General features: G+C 36.9%; 2 protein-coding genes across 2 annotated transcripts; both read right to left on the bottom strand.

Moving 5' to 3' along the window:
* Window positions 1-2,871: 2,871 nt before the first annotated feature.
* LOC132601246 (uncharacterized mitochondrial protein AtMg00810-like) lies at window positions 2,872-3,612 on the bottom strand. Its single transcript, XM_060314348.1, has one exon. The coding sequence runs from the start codon at window positions 3,610-3,612 to the stop codon at window positions 2,872-2,874; it is 741 nt and encodes a 246-aa protein (XP_060170331.1).
* An 18,153-nt stretch (window positions 3,613-21,765) lies between these two features.
* Window positions 21,766-22,305, bottom strand: LOC132601244 (uncharacterized). Its single transcript, XM_060314347.1, has one exon. It carries the CDS (start codon window positions 22,303-22,305, stop codon window positions 21,766-21,768), a length of 540 nt encoding a protein of 179 aa, XP_060170330.1.
* Window positions 22,306-26,573: the final 4,268 nt, after the last annotated feature.

The raw sequence follows: 26,573 nt of genomic DNA, 5'->3' as shown, positions 1-26,573 counted from the left end.
TCAAAGTTATGCCTTAGTCTCTTACCAAATTTGCTTATGTAAAATCACGTGTATGCCATTGATCAAGGGTCTATGAAAGAACAACAAAGGGTCAAGATGAATTCTCTCTATTTCTTTCCTTATTTGCGTGAGTTTAAATAACAACTTGAGACTAACATTTGTTGCAAGATCCATTTCTCACTATAAGGTTCTAACTTTCAAGAAAGACAAGTTTATTTATAGCCATCGCTTAAAAATATCTGAATAAGGCCTTCAGCGATATTTGCCATTAATATAAGATAAAATTATTTTTTACTCCTATCTAACAATTTAGGCGTTATCTTATCACCAAATGCATCATGACAGTCAAACACAAATCTGGGACACTTGGAAAGTGAATTTTCTAAGTCATTATAACTCTTTTTAGCTAATGAAAGGGTAGCATCTCGAAGCTCGCTTATTGTAATGACTCGTTAGGTCGTTATGTGAATTTTGATCATTTTACCCCTGTTGACAATTCCCGATACTATAAAACGGTTCTAGTGAAAACTGAAGGATTTAGAATCCTTAAGTGAAGGTATTTGACCAAAGGTTGACTTTTGGGTAAACGGATCTTTTTCGAATTTTCGTCGATTCCGTGATGTCCAGATGGTCATTTATGACTTGGTGGGGGTGGATGGTTCGGTTCCTGAGGCATTTGGTTGCGTTTTGGGTACTTGGTTGGAAACTTGTTTTTATCCTTTTGGGGGCGGACTTGGTAATTTAGACCTCCGTTGGAAATTTCGAGGCCACGGGTGAGTTCATAGTGCGTTTTTGTATGTGTGTGCATAGCTAGTTTATGTACGGGAGGCCTCAGATTGATATCGGAATTTTGGGAAAGACTTGTTGTTATACCCCATTTTAACCGAAGTCAAAATGGTTTACAACATTCCGGTAATTCCGGGGTTAATTAAAGTTAAGGAGTCGCCACCTAATTATTATGGTGAATTAGGACACCTAAAGTTAATTAAAGTCATTGTTTAAAGTTAACTCTATTTTAAAGTCTACGAAACTTAAAGATTCTAGGTAAGGGTTCATTTAATATAAAGGGAAGGTACTAAGCATCCTTTAAGATCCATTAACAATGGTTAACTGTCCGGACTTAGAATTAATTTTAAAGGCTAGGTGTAAGGTGTTTTGGAAAACTTCCAAGAGAAAAGCATGAGGTTGATCGTAGAACCAAATGTAAAGGAGGTGGTACTTTATTTGGAAAATCGGGGCTCATAAGTAAATAAAGTTTCCGAATGCAACAAATTTCAAATCTAAAACTTGATTAAAGGACCTGAGCTTTCAAAATTGGCGAAGAGTATAGGAAACTATTGACTTAAGAAATTGGGTAATGGAAAGTCTTGAAATGGTCTTGTGGAAACTCTTAAAATACATATTTAAGTTTCTAGGAACAAATTTGAGCTCAAAGTTGGACTCACACCATAAGTCATTTTAGAGTTAAAAAGTTGGTTGGCAAATCGTTTTACTGGTTTTAATCATCGTTTTTTTTTTTTTTAATCATTAACTAGAGATACAACACCTATGTGATCAAGTAACTTTGGTGAAAACTTCTAGCTAGACCAAACTGGTTCCTTAGATCCTAAAAAATATGCTCTCTTCTATGTAAAAAAATAAAATAAATAAATTACTTTTGCTATAAAGCTAAGAAAGAATCTAAGTGATTACGTAAAATAAGGCTAGTAGCAACTAATTACCAAATTGAAAATATCAGTCACACCAACAAATAAACAAACATCAGAGAATGAAAACGAGATGATTAAAGCCATAGTTGGCTCCCATATAAGAATAAAGTTTTCAGTGATTCACCGTTTGGCGAGCCACTCTCTTTGTTTTCTGTTCAGATGAGTGTCGAGAGAATGAGAGGTGTGAATGATAGAGTAGATGCATGTTCAGGTCTTGCGATGACGTCGAGTCCCAAAGGGGAACTCTTCGGCTCCAGTGTTCATGTAAACAAAGAAAAGCAACAGCAGAATTAGTACAGGAGATTAACTATCCTTACCGATGTCGAAAGGGAAATAATAAGCAGCCATGAAAATCATAACAATCCATGAGATATGTTAACATTCAGTCACAACCAACAATCCAGCAGCATGGTTTATATACTAACATCATATACTTTGTTTTTAAAATAATCTCGACTCTCGTTTACATTTAAACATGTTCGGAAATTAAGTCTTAACAAACTATAAGGTCTAAAAGGTACTCTTTTTAAAGTGACTGTAAGGAAAGAAAATGAAAAACATGCATTCTTAGTATTATGCAGAAGACAATACGCATGGATTCATTACTTTAATACTGGTTAAAATTATGGAAACCACAAACAGAACTTCACACATATACTTTAAAAAATAGGAAAGAAAGTCTAACTCACTGTTTTGGACAAAGAAGCGAGTAGCATCGTCAAACCGAGATAACTTCTAAAATGTGGCAAAATAGCCAAGGAAACCTATATTCATGGTATCTAAAGCCTTATTCAAGCATATGATTTGCGCTCTTGACCATACTGAAATCAAGCAAAGTATAGGAAAATGCTCTGATTGATTCATTGCTTAACGTTGAAATATATACAAAGTACAGTAGAAATCTCAGCCTAAGATTAAGCCTAGGATTAAGGGATTGACTAGCGATAATTATGGACAAGATATACACTTAACAAACAAGGAAATATACACAAAAACAGAATAGGATTTACATAATCTATCACACCCCCGCAGTCGAAGCTGGAGGTTTCCGAACACTGAGACTGTCCCAAAAATCGTCAAATAAAACCTTAGGTAGACCCTTGGTGAAGATATCTGCAATTTGGTAACGGGATGGAACATGAAGAACACGAACTTCACCACGTTAGACTTTCTCACGAACGAAGTGAATATCCATCTCAATGTGATTGGTTCGTTGATGATGAACTGGATTGCCGGAAAGATAGATGGCGCTGACATTGTCACAGTAAACCAAAGTAGCTTTTGAAATCGGACAATGTAGCTCAAGGAGTAAATTTCGAACCCAACACGATTCAGATACAACATTTGCAACCCCTTGGTATTCGGCTTCGGCACTTGATTTGGATAAAGTGGGTTGACGTTTAGATGACCATGAAATTAAGTTATCCCCAAGAAAAACGCAGTAACCGGATGTGGATCGACGAGTATCTGGACACCCACCCCAGTCTACATCCGTATAAGACAAGATAGATTGAATCGAAGACTTGTAAAAATGCATACCAAAGTCAATCGTACCTTGAATATAACGGAGAATCCATTTAAGAGCCTCCATATGTTCTGTCATGGGAGCATGCATGAATAGACAAACTTGCTGAACAACATAGGAAATGTCAGGCCTAGTGAATGTCAAGTACTGCAAAGCGCCACACAAACGCCTATAAGTAGTCGGATCATCGAAGGGGGTGTCGGACTTTGAGCTCAATTTCCCTTTCGTGTCGACTGGAGTAGGACATGATTTACACTGCGACATTCCTGCATTTTCCAGAATATCCTGTGCGTACTTTCTTTGAGACAAAAATAAGCCATTTGTAATAGGAGTGACGGCAATTACCAAAAAATAGCTCAATGTACCCAAGTCTTTCATAGCAAATTCGGAATTGAGTTTAGCAATGATATGAAGCCGGAGAGACTCTGTTGAAGCTGTAAGAACAATATCATCAACATACAAGAGAATGTAAGCAATATCGGAACCATGATGATAAATGAAAAGGGAGTTGTCAGATTTGCTGTGAATGGGCTCCACAATATACCTTTGGAAAGCTATTTAAAAGAGCTACAACATTTATGCTTTAGGTTTTCTCAAATTCCCAACGGAGTTTCACGAAATTTGACTAGAAGGCAGACTTATCGAAAACTTAGCCGATTCTATAGGATTTCAAGTGCCTTACTATTAGCCATATTGAGACGATCATATCTCCTTGATACGATCTCTGATTGGCTTGATCCTTTTATCGTTAGAAAGGTATTTCTACATACTACAACTTTCATTGAGGGTACTTTTCCAATTTCCAAACCGATCAAGGAGTTATCACTACCCGAAGTAGGCCTATCAACCATTTTCGCAAAACGTTCAAACCTTTAGTGTTTCCACTAGAATTCTAATGATATGAGCTTAAACTCAGTTCCAAGATGCGGGGTGTTACATCCAGGCCCAGGTTCGGGGCGTGACAAAGCTTGGTATCAGAGCCCTTGGTTCAGGTGTTTTAGGGAGTCTATGAAGCCATGCCCAGTGGGGTCTCTTTTATATGTGTGAGGGCCCCACACATATAAATAGTTGACCACCAAGACATTCAGTATTTGTCTCATTTCTTTCTACTCTAGATCGTGCCATGAAGCTTAGAGCAATAAGTAACTTCTCTTCTTTTCGAATTACGTACGTTTCGAATGCGCAGGCGAAGAACAGGTAATTGTGAAGTACTTGCTGGTAACAAATGAGACTTGAGGTGTTATTAAAAGGTGAATAAAGTGTAAGTTTCCCGAGAAAGGGTGTTGTATAATGAATGGGAAGTTGAATGATAATGGTATTCTTGAGAAAGGAGAATGGGATACAACAGGGAGAGGATATCAAAGAAATTAAAAAAAAAGCTAAGTCTACAGGAAACGTAAATCATGGAGGATCTCAAGGAGGTGGTGGCAGACAGTTTTCCACCGGAGGTCATCAGGACCTACTCTATCTGCAGCTAGTGCACTAGTCTTGAGGTCTAGATATGATCAAAAAGGTCAGTTCAGCTAGAAACAGATTTTAAGAGCACCAGCCTCACAGTGACATACCAGTGTGAGCCACAAAAGTTTTCAAATCTTATGTGCAACAAGTGTTATAGGGGCACAAAGAGGTGTATCGTTTGGGCCTTAATATGTGTTTCGGTGGCTCCTCTTAGTTCTCAAGCTCAGTCAGGTTGTAATACAGCTAAGCCTGATATTTCAGTTCTTAGTGAAGACTGTTTAGAAGCTTCAGCAGGTCGTCAGGATAAAGAGGCATCCCCAGTTATCACCACAGATGAAATTTTCGTACGAACTATGCCTGTTAAGAAAAGAGGTATGTATGAAATAATAACCATGAGCAGACGATATTAAATTTTCGGGAATGATTTTAGTTTGTTTAAGTTAGTCAGATCAGAGTTAGAGAGTGCGATGGTTGTAAGTTACGATAAAAAGTAATTATTATTATGAGATAAGAAGATGTGACAGTTCTCGCTTAAGCTATGTGAGTAAGTGTTTATCCCAGTTGTGCATAGTCTGATATGATTTTGAAGTGTATAGAAAGTTTGGGTTTAGTTGTTCCAATCTTTCGTATAAGATAGATGAAAGTTTGTTAAGTGTGATCCATAGTTCAGAAAAGATAGTATACAACCATAGAATAGCGTCATATGATGAGGAATAGTTAGAAATAACTTAGGTTATTAAGAGCAGAATAAGAAAATATGAAGCTAGCAGGTGATTAACAGAAAAATAGTAAGTAAGTTTTGAGTAGATATAATGCATTTGCAATTTCAGCAGAACTGTTAGAAGTATGATTTGATTTCCTTATTCAGATGAAAATCTTAAGTGGGTGACTGTTCGGATACATCCGAATGTGTGTTAGAAACCAAGGGCTTATATTAAGCTCGGAGTAGAGTGATTAGTGGAAGAAGAAATCAGCTAAGCCGTAAGAGAGCAAACTGCAAAAGAATAACCTTTAAGAGTTGTCAAAAAGGAGTTGTCCTAAGATTTACAGTGTGAGCAGAGTTAAGTCGTTAAGATAGAGTATGCCAGTTATGAATACAGTAGCAACCCGTTCATGTAAGTAATTTAGTTTTTCCCAATGAGAAATTGCTCAGAAGTGAGTCGGAAAAAGAAAAAGCGAGTCGTCAGTGTTGTAGAGTACAAAGGAATTACAGAAGATAAGGAATGTTAATTGGATCCCATCAAAAGAGAAGAATTTGTAAGTATAAGATGTTAGCCTTGGTCTAAGGGGGAGATGCATAAATCGCCAGTAAGTCCAGTGAGATAATTGAAGACCCGAAGGGTTAGTATGAGATATAAAGAACCTTAGTTCTGTTAGGTTGGCATAATGAGATAGTCTCCATAAGGAATATTCCTCAACTTAGAGGAAACCCGAGATGAGCAGAATGATCGTCGAACGAATCGTGTCAAGTTAAATTATTATAGATTAGGCGATCACAGAAAAGTTATAAGATCATGCCCAGTTATGTGTCACAAGGGTAGTGCCATTGCACGAGACTTTAATCTTTATAGTGCTAGTCAATGATTTAGTGCACAACAGTACTATGAGTATTTTAGGAAGTATCTCAGAAAAAAATCAAGTACGGGAAGTACAGCTAATGATTTAGGCAGACAAGAGAACTATGGTGAAAGAAGTTCACCGCTTATCCAAGCTAGGAATTCGACTTTCAGACTCCGAAGTAGGTGGAGTTATTGCCCAGAACATGGCATTCCTGCTTAGTCATTGAAGTTAGAGAGAAGCAGTTTGGTGATTCCTACTTGTTGCAGATGAAAGAGGGGATTCACGAACATAAAACGTCAGCTTTTGAACAAGGGGGAGATAGCGGTACCATGAGATGTCGAGGCTAATTATACATTCCAGATATATATGGGCTCAGAGAGCGGATTATGTCAGAGGATCACAATTCCAGAATGTGGCAGGGTTTATGGCTAAGTGGCCCAATTTTTTTGCAAGTGAAAGCCGAACACTAGAGGCCCCGCGGCTTGTCTCAGAATATAAATATTCTTGTTTTGAGAATGGGAGATGATAAATATGGACTTTATAACAGGTTACCTCATTCAGTTAGGAGACACGTTCCGATTTGGGTGATTATGGACAGACTTATGAAGTCGACACACTTCTTGCCCCTTAAGACGACAGATTCAGCACCAGACTATGTCAAGTTGTTATTCGAGAAATTTTTCGACTTCATGGGACCCAGCGTCCATCATTTCAGATTGTGGTGCCCAGTTCACAGCAAACTTCTAGAGATCATTTCAGAAAGGATTGGGTACGAGGGTTAACCTCAACATAACTTTTCAACCGCAGACCGATGATCAGACAGATACGCTATTCAGATCTCATGTTATAATATTCATGTCAGCTTAGTACTCAGATGTCAGTCCAGTACTCATGTATTCATGCTAGTCCAGTATTCAGTTAGTGTGCTAGTTTTATATTCAGTTAATCAGTATTCAGTCAGCTCAATATTCAGTTAGTGTGCTAGTTCCGTATTCAGTTAATCTAGTATTCAGTCAACTTAGTATTCAGTTAGTTCAGTAGACATTCAGTTCAGTATCTCAACAATTTAGTAATCATGTATTCATTCAGTTCAGTAACCATGTGTCCTTGATTTCAATGGTAATTGGGATGACCACCTGCCTCTTATTGAGTTTACTTACAAAAATAATTACCATGCTAGTATTGGGATGACACTGTTTGAAACTATTTTTGAGCGAAGGTGTAGATCACCGATTGGTTAGTTTAAAGTTGGGGAAGCAGAGTTGTTAGGGCCAGATTTGGTCTATCAGGCTATGGAAAAGGTCAAGTTGATTTAGGAACGTTTGAAAACGGCCCAGAATTGCCAGAAGTCTTACACAAATGTGAGACAGAGAGATTTAGAGTTTGAAGTTAATGACTGGTATTTCTTAAGCTCTTACTTATGAAGGGTGGCATGAGAATTGGTAAGAAGGGGAAGTATAGTCCCGCCATATTGGACCATACAGAATCTAACGAAAGGTTGGTCAATTCGCTTATGAGCTTGAGTTGCCACAAGAATTGATTATTGTGCATCTAGTGTTTCATGTGTCAATGTTGAGAAAGTGTGTGGGAGACCCGTCATTGATTGTCCCGACTGATAGCATAATAGTCAATGATAATTTGACTTATGAAGGAGTCCCAGTGAAAATCCTTGATCACCATGTTCGCAAGTTGAGGACTGAGGAGGTAGCCTCAGTAAAGGTTTTGTGGAGAAGTCAGAAAGTTGAAGAGGCTACATGGGAAACCGAAGAAGACATGAAGTCCAGCTATCCCTACCTCTTTGAAGAACCAGCAGAAACCAGTGAAGGTATTGTACCTTCCCCTCTCAGATCTTTCCTTCTACAGTTTCTACATTATCAGTATTCAGCCTGTTAGACAATCAACTTAGTAGTTGTTCAGTTCAACAGATAATTCAGTCCAGCCCCTTTTCAGTTCAGTTTTCAAGTGCTCATGTCAGTTAGTGTGCACATGTCTCGGCAGTCACTCTTTATCAGAATCCATCATTCGAGGACGAATGATCCCAAGGGGGAGATAATGTAACACCCCGTATCGTTAGAGTTCTAGTGTAAAAACTAAAGGTTTGAACGTTTTCTGAAAATGGTTGACAGGCCTACTTGGGGAAACCATAAATCCTTGATTAGTTCGGAATTTGGGAAAGTACCCTTAATGAAAGTTGTATTACGTAAAAATACCTTTCTAACGATATAAGAACCAGGCCAATCAGAGATCGGAGAAAGGATATATGATCGTCTCAATATGGCTAATAGTAAGGCACTTAAAATTCTATAGAATCGGCTAAATTTTCGATACGTCTGCCTTTTAGTCAAATTTCGTGAAACGCCGTTGGGAATTTGAGAAAACTTAAAGCATAAAAGTTGTAGCTCTTTTAAATAGCTTTCCAATGGTATATTGTGGAGCCCAAACAGAGCTCTGTACAAGAAGTTCTGAACATTTTACCGAACACTGCATAGAACCGACACACGTCGCTTTTCAGAGCGCGTAAGATGGACCCGCATCGCGGGCCGATCACACAACTCTGAGTATCGACCTGCAGAATGTTGCGCGATGCACGTGCATCGCGGACCCATCGCGTAACAGGTCGGGTTGCGGGTTAAAAATCGGGATTTCGCGTTTTAAGTTATATTTAACCTTGGGGTTTATTTTCGTAACACACCTAGTCACGAAAAATTACCCTAAAGTCATGGAGAACAAGTCCCAAGCCTCAAAAACCCTACAAGGTAAGTTTTATCATGATTCTAGGTTGAATTCAAGTCCCTAATCTCTTTCTAACTTGAGTAAACCCTTCTAATCAATAGAGTTGTGAGTGGAACATTATTGTTTGGCGTGGAAACCCTAGAATCAAGAGGATTGAACGTCAAAAAGGTAATGTTTCTACACTCTAATCATTCATAATAGTGAATTGATGAGTTCTTGGGAGAATAGTAAATGAGTTTAGTAAAGAGAATTACACGAACTATAGTAGGGTTTTGAATTGTTGACTTGAGATTGTTATAATGATATGGGTGATGGAGAATGATGTTAATTACATCTAATTGAGATTGTAGAATCACCTAGAAGTAATAGAATGAGAATTGGGTGAAGAAACACCATTAATGGAGATTGTGGAGCTTTATGCCCACTAAGTGTTTGATAAAATGCTTAGATAACCAAAGCATGAATATTATTGCTAATATAAAATCCTTTTGACGTGTATTGATATAGATCAAAGTTGAAAGGGTTGATGAACATTGTATTACGCTCAAAGGCTGGAATTAAGGTATGTGAGGCTAACTATCTACGTTAGGGAATATTCATGATTCTCCCTACGCCTCATTCTTCATACTTGTCAGTAATTTGACTCAGAATATAGTTTAGTTTAGCCCTAGTTTCATAATATGATATAGAACTGTTATCTTCTAGGGTTGCAGTTACAGAATTCGTTCATGGTTGTCACTTTGAACATCATGAACTCAGCACGTAATCTTTATAGACGTATGCATTGTTATCACATGAGTCTCAGTCAGTGTATAACCAGTTTTTTGCATGAGTCCCATAATCAGAAACAGTTATCATGCTATCAGCTATAGCCAGTCTCAGTCTTGTAAATTGCTAATGTTGAACACCTGCATCTGTATTTTTGGGCCCTAGGCCACAGTTTATGCATACGTATTGCTTGGGCCTGAGGCCACAGTTTTTGTGCACATTATTTGGGCCCTAGGCCACAGTTATATTTATAGTTTTACAGGTGATCCTTCATCCAGAACAGGGAGTACTTCAGCTTCTTGCTTTCTTGTTTAGTTCAGTTTCAGTTTTAGTTCCAGTATTTTATTGCTTCAGTTGCTTTACATACCAGTACAATTCAAATGTACTGATGTCCCTTTTTATTGCTTGGAGGCCTGCATCTCGCTATACAGGTAACGACATACAGGTTGGCGATCCAGCTACTTAGGAGTGTTCGTATTAGCTACTGTGGTGAGCCCCAGTTTTCCTTCGGGGCGATATCAGTCATGCAGTTCTCACAACTTTCTAGACAATTACCTTTTTGTATTCATTAGAGGATTCATAGACACAGTTCAGACAGTCAGATATTTGTTATGTTAGCCTTGTAGACAGTTATACTCAGTCATTCAGTTTTTTTGGTTTAGCCATGTTGGCTACTGTCAGATATGTTCAGATTGTCTAAGTATTTCCACATTATGATATTTCAGTCAGACATTTAGTTAATCAACATGTGTTAGTTTTATTTTATAAATTAGTTATGTTTTGGTGTCACATGTTGATTCAGCCAGCCAGTTGGTTCGCTCGGTCACATGCAGTCAGGCACCGGGTGCCGTGTTACGTCCAGGCCCAGGTTCGGGGCGTGACAACATTAGACCTAAATTAAGAATTGTACGAGTTTAGTAACCTTTTCACACCATATTCCCTGTGGGATTCGACCCCAACCTAGTTGGTTTACTATATTTGACATCGTTCGCTTTACACTAATTAAAAGTGTAATTTGAGTGTACCAAATTTTGGCACCGTTGCCGGGAATACAGTTTTGAAATTACTAAATAGTATTTACTTTGATTGAAGTCTTGTTCTTATTCCATCACTCCTTGTTTGCTATTCCTTGTAAACCAGGTGAACATGAATCAGAATCAGCAAAACCAACGTGCTGGTAACCAGGGGAATCGATTGAATAATCTGGCGAATGAATCAGATGAAGAAAATGTTTTTGCTGATCTTATTTCGGAGGGGGACTATGCATATGCTATTGTTCATTCTCGATGTGGAGCTTCAAGCATAAAAATTGACTCCTTTCTATACCAGTTGTTGAAGCTTGAGGGCCACTTTCGAAACTCTACCGAGAATGACCCTCAACGTCATTTGTAGACTTTTGTGGATGTGTGTGCTATTACATCCAAAACAACGTTCCACAAGATGCTATTCGGCTGAGGTTATTCAAATGTTCCTTAGCTGGAGATGCAAGAGCATGGTTAGAGAACCTGCCTCAGAATTCTATTACTACATAGGCAGCGATGGCAGCACTCTTTCTCAAGAAATGGTACCCTCTTAGCAAGAAGGCCGAGATTCGTGACAAGATCTATGAATTTAAGCAGCGACCGGGGGAACAGTTATATGAAGCTTGGGGAGAGATTCAAAGAGTATCTGCAAAAGATTCTAAATCATGGTTTCCGGAGAACATATTAATGGAGAAGTTCTACCGAGGGCTGGATCCAGTGGCGCAGTCAATTGCAAATAATGCAGCTGATGGTAGTTTTATGAATAAATCTTACCGACGAGTGACCAACATACTTGACAAGCTGACTACGCACAATCAGGCTTGACACTCAAATAATGCTGAAGTGGTGCCTTATGGCAGTTTCATGATTTAGAATATGGTAAAGGAGAATCAAGATATCCAGCAGACATTGGCTGAATTTGCAACGAATATCTCCTTGCTAACAAAAACGTTTGATGAAAACCAGATTAAGAAGGTAAATGTTTGTGAGGATGATGCAGGTATGCCGAAAGGGATGTACCAGACCCATGAGGGTCCGTTTCATGAGGGACCTCCTATGGAGGTTGAAGATGCTAATTATGTGAATAATTCGCAAGGGGGTTATCAAAGATAGAACTACCAAGGTGGTTATGTAACATCCCGTAACTCTGAGTTAGGTGTCAATGTGAAATAATTGGGGTTTAGACGTCATTTTAACCTTTTGGGTCCCTTTGGGATGGGTAATGGTGTTAAATAATCTTTTCAGGGTCAAATGAGATAAGGAAGTTCATTAAAAATTCAGAAATTCGTCTAAGTCTGAGACAGTTTCAGTTATGCCCAGTTTTCGGGTATTTTTGTTGAAAATTTGAGACAACTCAAAACATGAAAGTTGTAGGTATTTGTAATACCTTTCCAACCATATATTATGGAGGTCAAACGAAGGTCTTTACGAAAAGTTATGACCGATTTACCGAAGCTGTGTAAAATGGAAATCCCAATTCTTGTAGGATTAGGTTTTAAAGCCTAAGCCTTTATAATAACCTATAAATACAACCCAAAAACGTCCAAGGAGAGGGTTTTTCCATCAGAGCCATATATCATCTCTCTAAGGTGAGTTTTTACTCAAATCCCTAAGTTAATTACCTTAACAAATCACTAGATTAACACCAAATCATTGCATGAAATCGTTAGATTGTGGAAACTTCATTCAAGGTCAAATATGGGGTGAAGCTTTGGGATTTCTTCAAAAAGATAACACCCTCACACTTTTATGGATATATGGAATTATTATTATGTTTTAGACATGGAATAATTGGTAGAATCATGAAATAGGATTGGTTTAGATGCACTTTATTAAAAACAAAACCCTAGTATTTTTGCTGTAGAATTTCCTCCGACCAGCCATGTTAAATTGATTTTTCCCGCTTATCTAACCGTTGGATCGAGCCCAAATTTTAACTGAGTGGTCCTAACATATAGGTATTAAATATGAACGGTGAGATCGGATTTCAAGGTCTGTAGCTGTGCGTTTCCAGCTATGAACAGTAGCTGCAAATTTGGTGAATATATATAGTTTATTGGTCATACAAACCTCAATTAGATGTAGAATGATTCTTTGAAGCATGGAGCTTACGTTTGGGATATTTTAACGGGATTTAAGGTATGTCTCTTTAAAAATAAAATCCTTTTGAATATAAAGGTAATTTGTATGTCTCTTTTGAACATACTCTTTCGATCGATTTTTATAAGCTCTTTGGTTGTGATTTGTATGTCTCTTTTAAAACCATTTTTATTGGCTATAAGGATGATTTGTATGTCTCTCTTTTTGAAAACATATTTTGAATGAAAATCACTTTTGAACCTATTGTTGGAAGTATAAATTTTATTCAAGATTCTTTGATGAATGAAAGGAAAAGTAATCTTTTTCATGTTTCTTGAACTCTAATTCATGTCTAAATGGTGGTTAATGTGTGTGAGGGGACAAACCCATATTAAACCTAGATTGTAACAAACCCTATATATGTATAAGATATTATGAACGTTTTCCTCTATGAGAGATGCTTAATAATGATGGTTAAGAGTTGGTGATGACATTCTCATTGATGAATTGGGACATGGAAATCTTTTGCAAAGAAGTTATACGTTTTCAAAACTTTGATTGGAATGACTTATTCTTTCGATATGGCATAATGAACGTTAATGTTATTGATGGTGTGACTACTTTGAGACAAATTGTGAATCGGCTTCTATGCCATGGACTTTGTTGTTGTGTTTGCCTTGCTATTCGGGAGGAAGAGTAGCCACTATGGATCCTAGTGTATTAATTGCCTTGCCCTTCGGGGGGAAGAGTGGCCACTTCCGGGTTCGCTAGCTAGGGTGTATTAATTGCCTTGCTATTCGGGAGGAAGAGTAGCCACCGTGAATCCATATTCCGGTGTATTGCGCAGTGTGCCTTGCTATTCGGGAGGAAGAGTAGCCACCGTGAATCCATATTCCGGTGTATTACGCAATGTTGTTGATATTGAGTTGGGCCTATATGAGCGATTGTGATATCCATCTTTATTATGGAACTGGTATTTATGCCTGATCGATTTAAAGCATAATTGAAACTGAGATTTTGAAATGGCTTTATAAACTGTTTAACAAATGATATTAAGAATCATAAAGTGGAATGACAGTTTTTATGCTATCTTTTCAGAACTGATTTTTTTATGTATTATTATATTTTATTTTATTTTTATATTACTTGTTGTCCCCGAGGCACTCACTGAGTACGAAAGTACTTAGGCATACCATTGTTGTTTTTGATGGTATGTTAGGTAACGGAGAAGAGCAGGTTCGTGCTACCCTCGACGCTTAGGAGAACTTGCTGCTGCTGTTGATTTGGTGAGCCCACATCCTTGTTCGTGGGATACTTCGTATTTCATTTATTATTCTAGATTTCCGAGCTGCGTCCCGAAGTTAGACGATTGTTGTGTCTCTTAGAAGCTCCATAGATAGTTTTCAGAATTGTGGGTAGATTGTCAAAGTCTCGTACAACTTAATGGGTGTTTGCTACGTTTATGACTATGTTACACTCCATAATAATCCGGGCTACTTGTATTAAAACAAGAAAGAATGAGTTAAGAAGGTTCAAGGAAAGTTAATCGAGTTAGTAAGAATATCGTTGTATATATGGTTTCCTTAAGTATCCCAAAGTGACATGGTTACCTAAAGGATTTGAAATCGCGCTATGAGTATGTATATGAGGTAATGCGAGTGACCTTTTAAAGTATTTGAGATTATTAGTAATGATATAGGGGATGGACAAAAGAGATGAATATACTTTTGCGATTGGAGTTTCGTCAAAGCTTTGTGAGTTCTCTAGTTATGTTTAAGGTTATTGTGATTCTTTGGACCCTTCAAGACGTGTATATGGATTTTTATTGATGTATATAAGTGTGTATATGTATGTATAAGAGGTTACATGAGGTTGGAAGAGGATTAGAAGTTAAACGAAATGAATCGGAACAACTTCAATAAAATCTCGGACCAGATTTTTAGCCCATATTGTTGGAGGAATATCTACTTGTATATGAGGAGTTTTAAGGTGTTTCAAAAGCCTAAAATTAAGTTCATCGAGTCTAGTTTGCAACGCAACAAACCGCTCGTCAAAATAATATCGGGATAAGGAGATATGGGCGATGCAAGTTGGTCTGAGTGGGGATTAAGACTTTAACTTCCGGTTTCGTTTCAAGTCACAATTTACTTACAAATTTCGTTTGGTATAGAAGCATTAATGGAGATTAGGGATTAATTAACCATGATTGGATTATTAAGTGTGGATTTATATTTAGTGGTGGGGAATTATTATTATATGGATATAAAAGAGAGGGGAGACACATAAATCCATGAAATATGAGTCATATTCTTGGACAATTGATAGTGGGAGGTATTATTAAACAAAAATCTGATCTTGAAGGGGGACATTCTTGGTGGACACGTGAGGGAGCTTATGCTGCCCATAAACATCATCTTGGATGATTAAAACAAGTCATTTATCACCATATCATCTTCCACCAACTAGAACTTAGAGAGAGAAACTCTCAAGCCCTAGAAAGAGAAAGAGAGCCACGGCTATGGCAGCTCCTCCACCACCAAAAAAATCAGTTTTCTTCCTCAAATCAACTCCTCATCTAGTGTACAAGAACGTGTAGTAGTTGTTGAAAAGAAACAAGGAAGTGTAGCACCTCAATAGGGTTGAAGATTCGGCCAAAGTGAAGAACAAGTTGTAAGGTAAGAATGTTTATTGTTCTTGTGTTGCAAGAGGATTTGAATGTATAGTTCATGAAGGTTGTTGTTGGATTGTTGTTGTAGTTGAAGTAGATAGTGAGCCGTGAGTGTTGGTGAAGTCATGATTGATTTCATTTTGCATGTATTGTTGATGAATTGAATATGTATCAACATAGGTAAATGAACAAAGATTGTAGAAGTTCGTTTGTGATGTGGCATGTTGGATATTGGACTGTTTTTCTAAAAATTAAAATGAGCCGTGTGTTGAAGAATCTAATGAAATCATGTTTAATATTCTTGTACATGTATTGGAAGTGGATTGAATGTGTTGTAGTATGGATAAATGGATGAAAATCATGAAGTTGTTGGAGTAGTGTCGTAGCCGTGTAAAGGGACTGTTTTAGAGGAATTTGTGGACTGTTTTGTGTCATATTTTGATTGTTGTTGTTATGGACATTATGGTGTATTGTATGCATAATGAATATGTGAATTAAGGTGTTAAAGAAATGAATTATGTTAAAGCATACAAGCAGTCCAAAACAGTGGACTGTTTTAGTGCTAGAGGTGAAATTGTATGTGTTGAGTGTTGATTCTTGTTATGAACGTTTAGTGGAAGTGAAGCATAATGATTCAAGTTGAAATTGAGATGAATTGTGGGCTGTTTTAAGAATGGAAATGATGCTAAAACAGTTCCAAGAATCATGAAAGTAATGTCATTAAACATGTTGTTGTCGTTGTATGGTTTTACTGTCGACAATGTAGCTATTTGCGTACGAATTTGGTGATATATTTATCGTGTGACTGCTGGTCGTATTTTACTAAAATTATATGAAATGAAGACATGAAATAATGTGTAAGAATCATATGTGGTTTGCTTGGTATGTTCGTAAACGTTCGCAAGAATTTCGGGCACCTTTATGTTGTTGGTTAGGGACTGTTTTGGACGTGTCGTGGTTAGGAACTGTTTTGGACATGTTGTCTTCTTTAAATTGGAAAGACTAATGATAGTTAAGAATATATATTGTATTTACGTTGTTTGGGTTGTTGTAAAGTTGGTACACGAAAACGTTAAGGCTACGGATTATTAGGAGTAACTTGAGAATGAAATAGGCGTATGTGAATCGTTATGGAATGTTGTGAATGTGGGCTATTTGGAATGTTATGTGGGCTGTCCGGATTGGTATTGAACATATGATTATTGATGTTGGATCGGTTGTATGTAGTTGGTTTGAATGCGAACGAAACGTGGTCTAAATGTTTGAAAGGGATTGTTAACGTTAAAGTACGTATTGAATTCCCTCGTAGACTAATCGTAGCTCTTGATATCTTGATATAGGATAAGTACCATTGGGCAGCAAGTACAGGTTATAATACGACTAAACGCTAAAGGTATGTAAAGCGCAACCCTTCTTTCTTTTGGCATGCCTTAGTTTTCAATAGGCTACATTACGAGCCTCGAGGAAATTCTAAATTCGAAATCCGAGTACGTTATGATCCTTATATATATTCCTTGGCACTCTTATGTATGATTTGATGAAATATGAACCATTATGTCTTTGAAATAATCGCTTTCCGAACTTTGCATAAAAAGGTTTCACTTTAAAGAATTTCGTAATTTGTGAACGCCATATCTTTCACCGAAAGGCTCGGATTGCTTCAATATTTTTGTAGAAGTTTATATGGCATATAATGAGTATATTTTCCATAGGCGGGCCCGATTCGGGTCAATACCCGTCCGTGGGTCCCGCGACTTTCCTTTATGTAATTCGGATGACTTTTGAAAGAATTTGGTATGACTATTATTTCGATTTTCAAATATGATCATTTTACTTATGTTTGAATTTATGATAATGATTTTATGCATATGACTACTCACGACTCTATTCGTGCACTTTGTTATTCCCTCTCTATAGACTTAATGTACGTAAATTGAGCCTATCACTTTAGTTGACCCGAGGTGGGCCCACTATGCTCGATTTCACTCTTATTGCATTTTAACCTATTTTGAGAAGTTTTAAAGGAAACGTCTTAACTACTCTTCTGACTACTAAATGACACTTGTTTAAGTTATTCTATTGAGTCTTATAAATTATTTTGGAATATGGAAATGATCCCAAGAAGACTATTATCACATAATCTATTTTTGTTATCCGAAATATACGCACCGTGACTATCGTGCGGTTTCATTAATACGGTTGTTGTTCGGAATACTCCATCGAGTCCTTGTAAAATGTATTATGTCTCATATTGCATTAGTTTCTCACTACTCCACTCGTGGATGTCTCAATGTTTCCTTCACTGAGCCCGGGCCAGGATATGTTGTCAAGCGTATTCCTCTGCATTGTTCGCCGTGCCTCGATGGTGAGGGGGCAGGTATACATGTACATGGGTTGTGGAGTATGCTGTGCCATGTACACTATTTTGATATGATATGATATGATATGATCCGATATGGCCATTTGACATGACATGCTATGTTATGGGGTTATCCCCTATTCTGATCCTTATGTGTTGTGGCACCAGCGTCGGGAGGGTGACCACGTTCTGTCTACCGAGTACCTTGGCGGGGGCCGGACGTGATATGGCATATGTTTCTGTACACATTCTTTATGTTTTGAAATATGCATTTGGTATTCTGGATTTTTGCATTCCTTTCTGTTCGTTCTGTTTCCGGTTATGATTTTGGTTTCTCTACTTCAGGCTTTACATATTCAGTACATATTTCGTACTGACCCCCTTTCTTCGGGGGCTGCGTTTTCATGCCGCGCAGGTACATACGACAGGTTCACTGATCCGCCTGCTTAGGATCTTATTCTGCTATTCTGAGGCGCTCTCTTATCCGGAGCCTATATTTTTGGTACAGTCTCCTGCTATTGTATAAATGTACGTCACTCAGGGGTACGACGGGGCCCTGTCCCGTCATATGATTATGTCGGTCTGTTTAGAGGTCTGTGGACATGTTTGTGGGTTGGGGGTCTTCCTGTATGAATGCGTGTATATGTTGTGTTTGGGCGATCCTATTCGCCGCGGCGGCCGGTCCGCATATGTTTAAATGTTGCTTTGTTGGCCCTGTGTGGCCTTTGTTGGTATTTTCTGTGCGCAGGGTATATTGGATAGTCCGTAAAACAAAGGAAACTCTGCCGAAATTTTTCTGGAAATTATCTAAATTTTAAATATAGTCTTGTCGGCTTATGCTATATATTGGAATGCGGTTAATAAAATCTGAGATAGCAGTTGATAGATGTGTCTGGGTGCCCAGATCGGGCACTAGTCACGGCCTACGGGGTTGGGTCGTGACAAACTATTTACTTATAAAGACTTCCGCTGATTTAATTCATATATTCATGATTTGTTACATTTAATTTATAAATTGTTGGAGGTGAATGTTGAACCTGGCGGGTTGAAGTATTATTATTGTGTTGTTTAGGTTCTTCCGATGTTGTTCATGACATCGGATGCTGGTCACGTCTAGGGTGGATTTTGGGTCGTGACAGGTTACCAGAACCAAAATCAATGGAGACCTCAGCAGGGTCAGGATGCTTACAACAACAACTCTGGGAACTACAATAATAATAATAATAATAATTATGGTGGTACGAACCAAGGGAGCTACAAAAACAACAACAATTTTGGGAACAAGAGTTCCAATCTTTATATACCACCGAAAGGGCAATCAACAGAGCAAGGTAGTTCGAGGGTTGAAGTAATGCTTGAGAAGGTTCTGGCAAATCAATCAAAATCTGAGAGGACTTTGTCTGGGTTAATAGAGATAGTAGGTTCCCATACAGCAGCTATTTACAAGCTCGAGTCCCAGATACGAGATATTTCTAGAGAGCAGCACCCTCCTAAAAAGGGAGGACTTCCGAGTGATACTGTTCCAAATCCGAAGAATGGGGGAGGCGGTGTAGACCGTGTGTTCGCCATCAGTACTAGGAGTGGTAAAATACTCCAAAGTGCTGATAAGAAGATTATTGAGCTTGAGCCGATAGATGAAGAAGAAGAGGTTCAGTCTGAAGCACCAATTACTGTTGATGAGAATCTGACTGACGAGAAGGTTGCTAATATTCCAGAGATTTTGATGGAGACCGATGACAAGAGCAAGCAAACTGTGAAAGGGGCTCTCCGACCTTTGACTCAACGTTTTAAATCTAAACCTCCATTTCCTTAGAGTTTGGTGAAGAAGAAGGAAGATGATAAGTTCGAAAAACTTTATGATTAGCTAAAGCAATTGTCTTTAAATTTTCCCTTCTTGGAAGCTGTCAAGGAGATGCCTGGTTTTGCTAAATATCTGAAGGACCTGCTGACCAAGAAGATAACGGTGCAACATAAAACTGTGAGTTTGACTCACACTGTGAGTTCCATCATTTCAACAACTACTGTTCAGAAGAAGGGTGATCCTGGGGCATTCACCATTCCTTGTTCTATTGGACACCATGATTTGGCTCGTGCTTTGTGTGATAATGGGGTGAGTGTTAATTTGATGCCACTTGCTATATATAAGCAATCAGGTTTGGGGATGCCAAGGCCGACTACTATGAGGCTACAGATGGCTGATAGATCTATTAAGAGATCTGTTGGCATGGTTGATGATGTTCTTGTGCGGGTTGGTAAATTCATGTTGCCTGCAGATTTTGTGATTCTTGACTGTGTTGTTGATCGAGACATTCCTATTATTCTGGGGAGACCTTTCCTTGCTACAGGGAGAGCTCTGATGGATTCAGAGAAGAATGAAATCAAGTTCCGAGTCAACGATGAGGAAACTACTTTTTAGGCAAGCAAGAGGCTGAAGTTACCAAGTGCTTATGAGATCATTTCGGTGATTGATTGTTTGGATGTTATAGATGAAGCGGTCGAGTTCAAGATGGAAGAAGAAAGTTTGGGTGAAGCTCTAGCCGGTATTCTGGTAAACTTTGATGCTGAAGACATGAAGGGTTGTGTGGAGACGATTAATTAGCTTGTTGGGTTGGGTTCATATTCTTACCACCCAAAGAAGCTAAATCTTAATCAGCAAAATAGAACAACTCCTCTAGCAAAGCCTTCGATCATTGAACCACCGAAGTTGGAGCTTAAGCAACTCCCATCACATTTAAAGTGTGAGTTCCTTGGTCCGAATAGTACATTGCTAGTAATTGTTTCAGCATTACTGACTAAGGAATAGATAATTCATGCCGACTTTATGTGGCTATCTAGGCATATGACGTAAGTAAAACTCAAACCTTAAAAAGAATCTTACGAACAACCAGGTCACCTTCATATGTAGCATGTATCTTATATTCAAGATTAGAAATCCCACATTTTAAGGAAGTTTACCTATAAATATACTTTGAATAACTTGATGGTGTAAAAAAAATGCTATATTATATTGGCATTGTATATAACTTAAGCTCAGTCATTAAACTACAAAGCAGGAGAAATTATCACTAAAACGTAGCTTAATTAACAAGATGAACTAGAGTTTATATGTGGAACTAGAAACTCTAGCGCCTCTCAAGGATTGAATACTCAATCATCCAAACTAAGAGTAATTAGAAGTAGTCAATAGGGATCTCAGGAAATAGGCCTAAGCCCCGACATTGTGGTAACTCATTTTGGGACTTGCTAGGTACAGGGTTTTACAATATTAATAAGTTTTATATCAAATTGAAATGTTTGTGTTTAGGTAGATTTGTAATTTTAAAAAGAAAACATTTAAAATGGTAACAAACAACTGCCTCAATTAGTCCATCCATTATTTAAAGGAAAGCCCGCGACCTCTAAATGATGTTGTTTTGAAATTGCATTTTGGATAGACTAAAAACAATAATAGAAAAGAAGTGGGCAAAACCCTCTCATTGTATCTAGTTCGATCAGTGGCCAAGCCAATAACATTATTAAGGGTGTTCAAGGTTTACTACAGATGTAAAAAACGTCACTTTCTTTGACTGTATATGTAACTTTTCTGATGAGATTTTAAACCTGGGTGCGACCCGATCCAGCTTATTACACAAAAACACCTACCATCAAAGTTGTGCCTGAATCTCTAACCAAATTTGCTTATGTAAAATCTTGTGTATGCCATCGACCAAGGGTCTTGGTAAGAAGAACAAAGGGTCAAGATGGATTCTCTTTATTTCTTTGCTTATTTGCATGAGCTTAAATAGCAACTTGAGACTAACATTTGTTGCAAGATCCGTTTTCTCACTATAAGGTTCTAGCTTTCAAGAAAGACAAGTTAATTTATAACCATCACATAAAAATACTTATTTCTGAATACGACCTTCAGCGATATTAGCCATTAATACAAGATCAAGTTGTTTTCTACTCCTATCTAACAATTCAGGCGTTATCTTATCACCAAATGCATCATGACAGTCGATCACAAATCTAGGACACTTGGAAAGTGAATTTTCCAAGTCTTTATAACTCTTTTTAGCTAATGCAAGGGTAGCATCTTGAAGCAAGCTTATCAAGAAACCATAACCACTATCACAAATAGCGTACAAGTTTTGGATTTCTTTGTGTGTTGAATTTGCTTTTGATTTCTCAATGAAGATGCGGTCGTTGATAGCATGTCCTAATGATTGGCTGATAGCAACTCGCGTTACTTCTTTAGGAATATATGGATGTGTAGGTAAATTTTGTCTAAAAGTATTCCAGCAGAATGTGAAATCTTGTACTTGTCTACATATACCTGCTATTAATGCCTCGTTCTCACCTTTGTCACACAAAGAGGTTTGGAAGTAGAAAATGTTTGTGAAAAGTACTAAAAGAAGCAAATACGAAGCAAAAGAAGAAGCCATTTTTCTAATAATTTTGCTATGAAATTTGAAGCCAATGCGAGTGGATATATATAGGAATGACATTTAAGCAAAATAGGAATAAACACAAAGGTAATATTTTGACAGTATTTTTGCTTGATTTGTTAAGTGAAAAGGGATGCGGTCAAACATATTGAATATGTTAAGTAATTGATATGTAGTAAATACTTAAACGTTTTTAGCAACAACAATGCATGATGTGTTGGATTCTCTTATCATCCAACTTCAATTATACAATTAGCTTATGTGTAATGAGACAAAATTAGTAAAAGTATAACAACTAACTATCATCATCATCGGAGGACATGAGATCTCTTGCCCTCTTACAATCTGAATAGAAGAAAATGGTCTTTTCAGATCTCTTATGTGTTTTTTCTAGATCTCTTATGTGTAATAAGTGATGATTTCTTGTAAAAAGGTCATAAAATTTGAAGCAAAATACAAAGAAGCAAAATAAACATTTAAAGTATTCTCTATATAATTAAAACATGCATAATTCAAATAAAAATCATGCCAGCTATAGGAAAAACAATTAGGAATTGGTTTTTTCTAATTTCTAAACTCAAATACATGCTGGAATTTACTTCAAATCAATAACTTTCGTGAGTAATCTATTAGAAAATAATGTAAATTAGGAAAGTGTCATCGATACCGTTAGAGTTCATTTGATTGGGGGTTTACTATTTTCCGGCAGAATTTATTTTTTCTAGCAAACTTAGCAGAAAAACATAGATTTGGGTCTTAACAAAGAATATGAAAAAGAAACGAATATGTGTCGGGTCTGGTTAAACGGGTGGGTTTCTAAAGGAATTGGTCATTTAAAATTGGGGGTGAGTCATTTGATTATAAGATTGACACGTGTCTCTCGGTCAAAATTAGAGGCAAATTACTGCAAAACTATGATGTTAATGGTATATTTGGACCGAAAGTATAACGAGGGGGGTATACTTGGACCGGAATAATAACGAGGGGTATATATGAATTATATTTTATAGTACGGAGGTATATTTGACCCTTTTCTGGTCAAAAAATTATCCAAGGAAGAATCGAATCCACTAGTTTTGCTTCATATACTTCTCCAAATGCTAGTATAGCTAACAAATTGTCTTCTGATCCAAAAATGCAATCAGAGTACTGAAGATTCTTTTTTGGACATCAATTAAAGTCACAAGGGAAGAGCCTGTCACTACTTTTTTTAAACTACGCGTCACTTTAGATGTCCAACTGATAATTCATGCCGACTTTATGTGGCTATCTAGGCATATGACGTAAGTAAAACTCAAACCTTAAAAAGAATCTTACAAACAACCAGGTCACCTTCATATGTAGCATGTATCTTATATTCAAGATTAGAAATCCCACATTTTAAGGAAGTTTACCTATAAATATACTTTGAATAACTTGATGGTGTAAAAAAATGCTATATTATATTGACATTCTATATAACGTAAGCTCAGTCATTAAACTACAAAGCAGGCGAAATTATCACTAAAACGTAGCTTAATTAACTAAATGAACTAGAGTTTATATGTAGAACAAGAAACTCTAGCGCCTCTCAAGGGTTGAATACTCAATCATCCAAACTAAGAGTAATTAGAAGTAGTCAATAGGGATCTCAGGAAATAGGCCTAAGCCCCGACATTGTGGTAACTCATTTTGGGACTTGCTAGGTACAGGGTATTACAATATTAATAAGTTTTATATTAAATTGAAATGTTTGTGTTTTGGTAGATTTGTAATTTTACAAAGAAAACATTTAAAATGGTAGCAAACAACTGCCTCAATTAGTCCATCCATTATTTAAAGGAAAGCCCGCGACCTCTAAATGACGTTGTTTTGAAATTGCATTTTGGAGAGACTGAAAACAATAAAAGAAAAGAAGTGGGCAAAACCCTCTCATTGTATCTAGTTCGATCAGTTGCCAAGCCAATAATTTTATTAAGGGTGTTCAAGGTTTAATACAGATGTAAAAAACGTCACTTTTTTTTTTACTGTATATGTAACTTTTCTGATGAGATTTTTAACCTGGGTGCGACCCGATCCAGCTTATTACACAAAAACACCTAACATCAAAGCTGTGCCTCAATCTCTAACCAAATTTGCTTATGTAAAATCTTGTGTATGCCATCGATCAAGGGTCTTGGTAAGAAGAACAAAGGGTCAAGATGGATTCTCTTTATTTCTTTGCTTATTTGCATTACTTTAAATAACAACTTGAGACTAACATTTGTTGCAATATCCGTTTTCTCACTATAAGGTTCTAACTTTCAAGAAGGACAAGTTAATTTATAACCATCACATAATTTTTTTTATTTCTGAATACGGCCTTCAGCGATATTTGCCATTAATACAAGATCAAGTTGTTTTCTACTCCTATCTAACAATTCAGGCGTTATCTTATCACCAAATGCATCATGACAGTCGATCACAAATCTGGGACATTTGGAAAGTGAATTTTCCAAGTCTTTATAACTCTTTTTAGCTAATGCAAGGGTAGCATCTTGAAGCAAGCTTATCAAGAAACCATAACCACTATCACAAATAGCGTACAAGTTTTGGATTTCTTTGTGTGTTGAATTTGCTTTTGATTTCTCAATGAAGATGCGGTCGTTGATAGCATGTCCTAGTGATTGGCTGATAGCAACTCGCGTTACTTCTTTAGGAATATATGGATGCGTAGGTAAATTTTGTCTAAAAGTATTCAAGAAGAATGTGAAATCTTGTACTTGTCTACATATACTTGCTATTAATGCGAAGCAAAAGAAGAAGCCATTTTTCTATTAATTTTGCTATGAATTTTGAAGCGAATGCGAGTGGATATATATAGGAATGACATTTAAGCAATATAGGAATAAACACAAAGGTAATATTTTGACAGTATTTTTGCTTGATTTGTTAAGTGAAAAGGGATGCGGTCAAACATATTGAATATGTTAAGTAATTGATATGTAGTAAATACTTTAACATTTTTAGCAACAAGAAGGTATGATGTGTTAGATTCTCTTATCATCCAACTTCAATTATACAATTACCTTATGTGTAATGAGACAAAATTAGTAAAAGTATAACAACTAACTATCATCATCATAGGAGGATATGAGATCTCTTGCCCTCTTACAATCCGAATAGAAGAAAATGGCCTTTTCAGATCTCCTATGTGTTTTTTTTCTAGATCTCTTATGTGTAATAAATGATGATTTCTTTTAAAAAGGTCATAAAATTTGAAAAACGTTTGTAAAGGGCTACAATCAAATCAAATATATTGAGTCCCCGTAAAATGAGTCAATAAACACCTGTAAGGCGTATGCAAAAAAGGTTTGTTCAAAAACGAATACATACCAATTTGAATCGTACTTATCGTAGTCTGAACATAGTTTATCAAATAATCGTAAGAAAATATGTCAACACAAGCATATCCTTTCCCCCGCACATACAAAGAAGCAAAATAAACATTTAAAGCATTCTCTATATAATTAAAACATGCATAATTCAAATAAAAATCATGTTAGCTATAGGAAAACCAATTAGGAATTGGTTTTTACTAATTTCTAAACTCAAATACATGGTGGAATTTACTTCAAATCAATAACTTTCGTGAGTAATCTATTAGAAAATAATGTAAATTAGGAAAGTGTAATCGATACCATTAGAGTTCATTTGATTGGGGATTTACTATTTTCCGGCAGAATTTATTTTTTCTAGCAAACTTAGCAGAAAAACATAGATTTGGGTCTTAACAAAGAAGATGAAAAAGAAACGAAAATGTGTCGGGTCGGGTTAAATGGGTGGGTTTCTAAAGGAATTGGGCACTTAAAATTGGGGGGTGAGTCATTTGATTCTAAGATTGACACGTGTCTCTCTGTCAAAATTAGAGGCAAATTACTGCAAAACTATGATGGGAATGGTATATTTGGACCAAAAGTATAACGAGGGGTATACTTGGACCGGAATAATAACGAAAGGTATATATGAACTATTTTTTATAGTACCGAGGTATATTTTACCCTTTTCTGGTCAAAATATTATCCAAGGAAGAATCGAATCCACTAGTTTTGTTTCATATACTTCTCCAAATGCTATTATATCAAACAAATTGTCTTCTGATCCAAAAATGCAATCAGAGTAATGAAGATTCTTTTTTGGACATCAATTAAAGTCACAAGGGAATAGCTTGTCACAACTTTTTTTTAAACTACTCGTCACTTTAGATGTCCAACTGATAATTCATGCCGACTTTATGTGGCTATCTA

Source organism: Lycium barbarum, chromosome 7, assembly GCF_019175385.1.
Source record: "Lycium barbarum isolate Lr01 chromosome 7, ASM1917538v2, whole genome shotgun sequence".
Classification (NCBI taxonomy): domain Eukaryota; kingdom Viridiplantae; phylum Streptophyta; class Magnoliopsida; order Solanales; family Solanaceae; genus Lycium; species Lycium barbarum.
The sequence above is the reverse complement of the archived record's forward strand: the minus strand, read 5'-3'. Positions and strand labels throughout refer to the sequence as shown.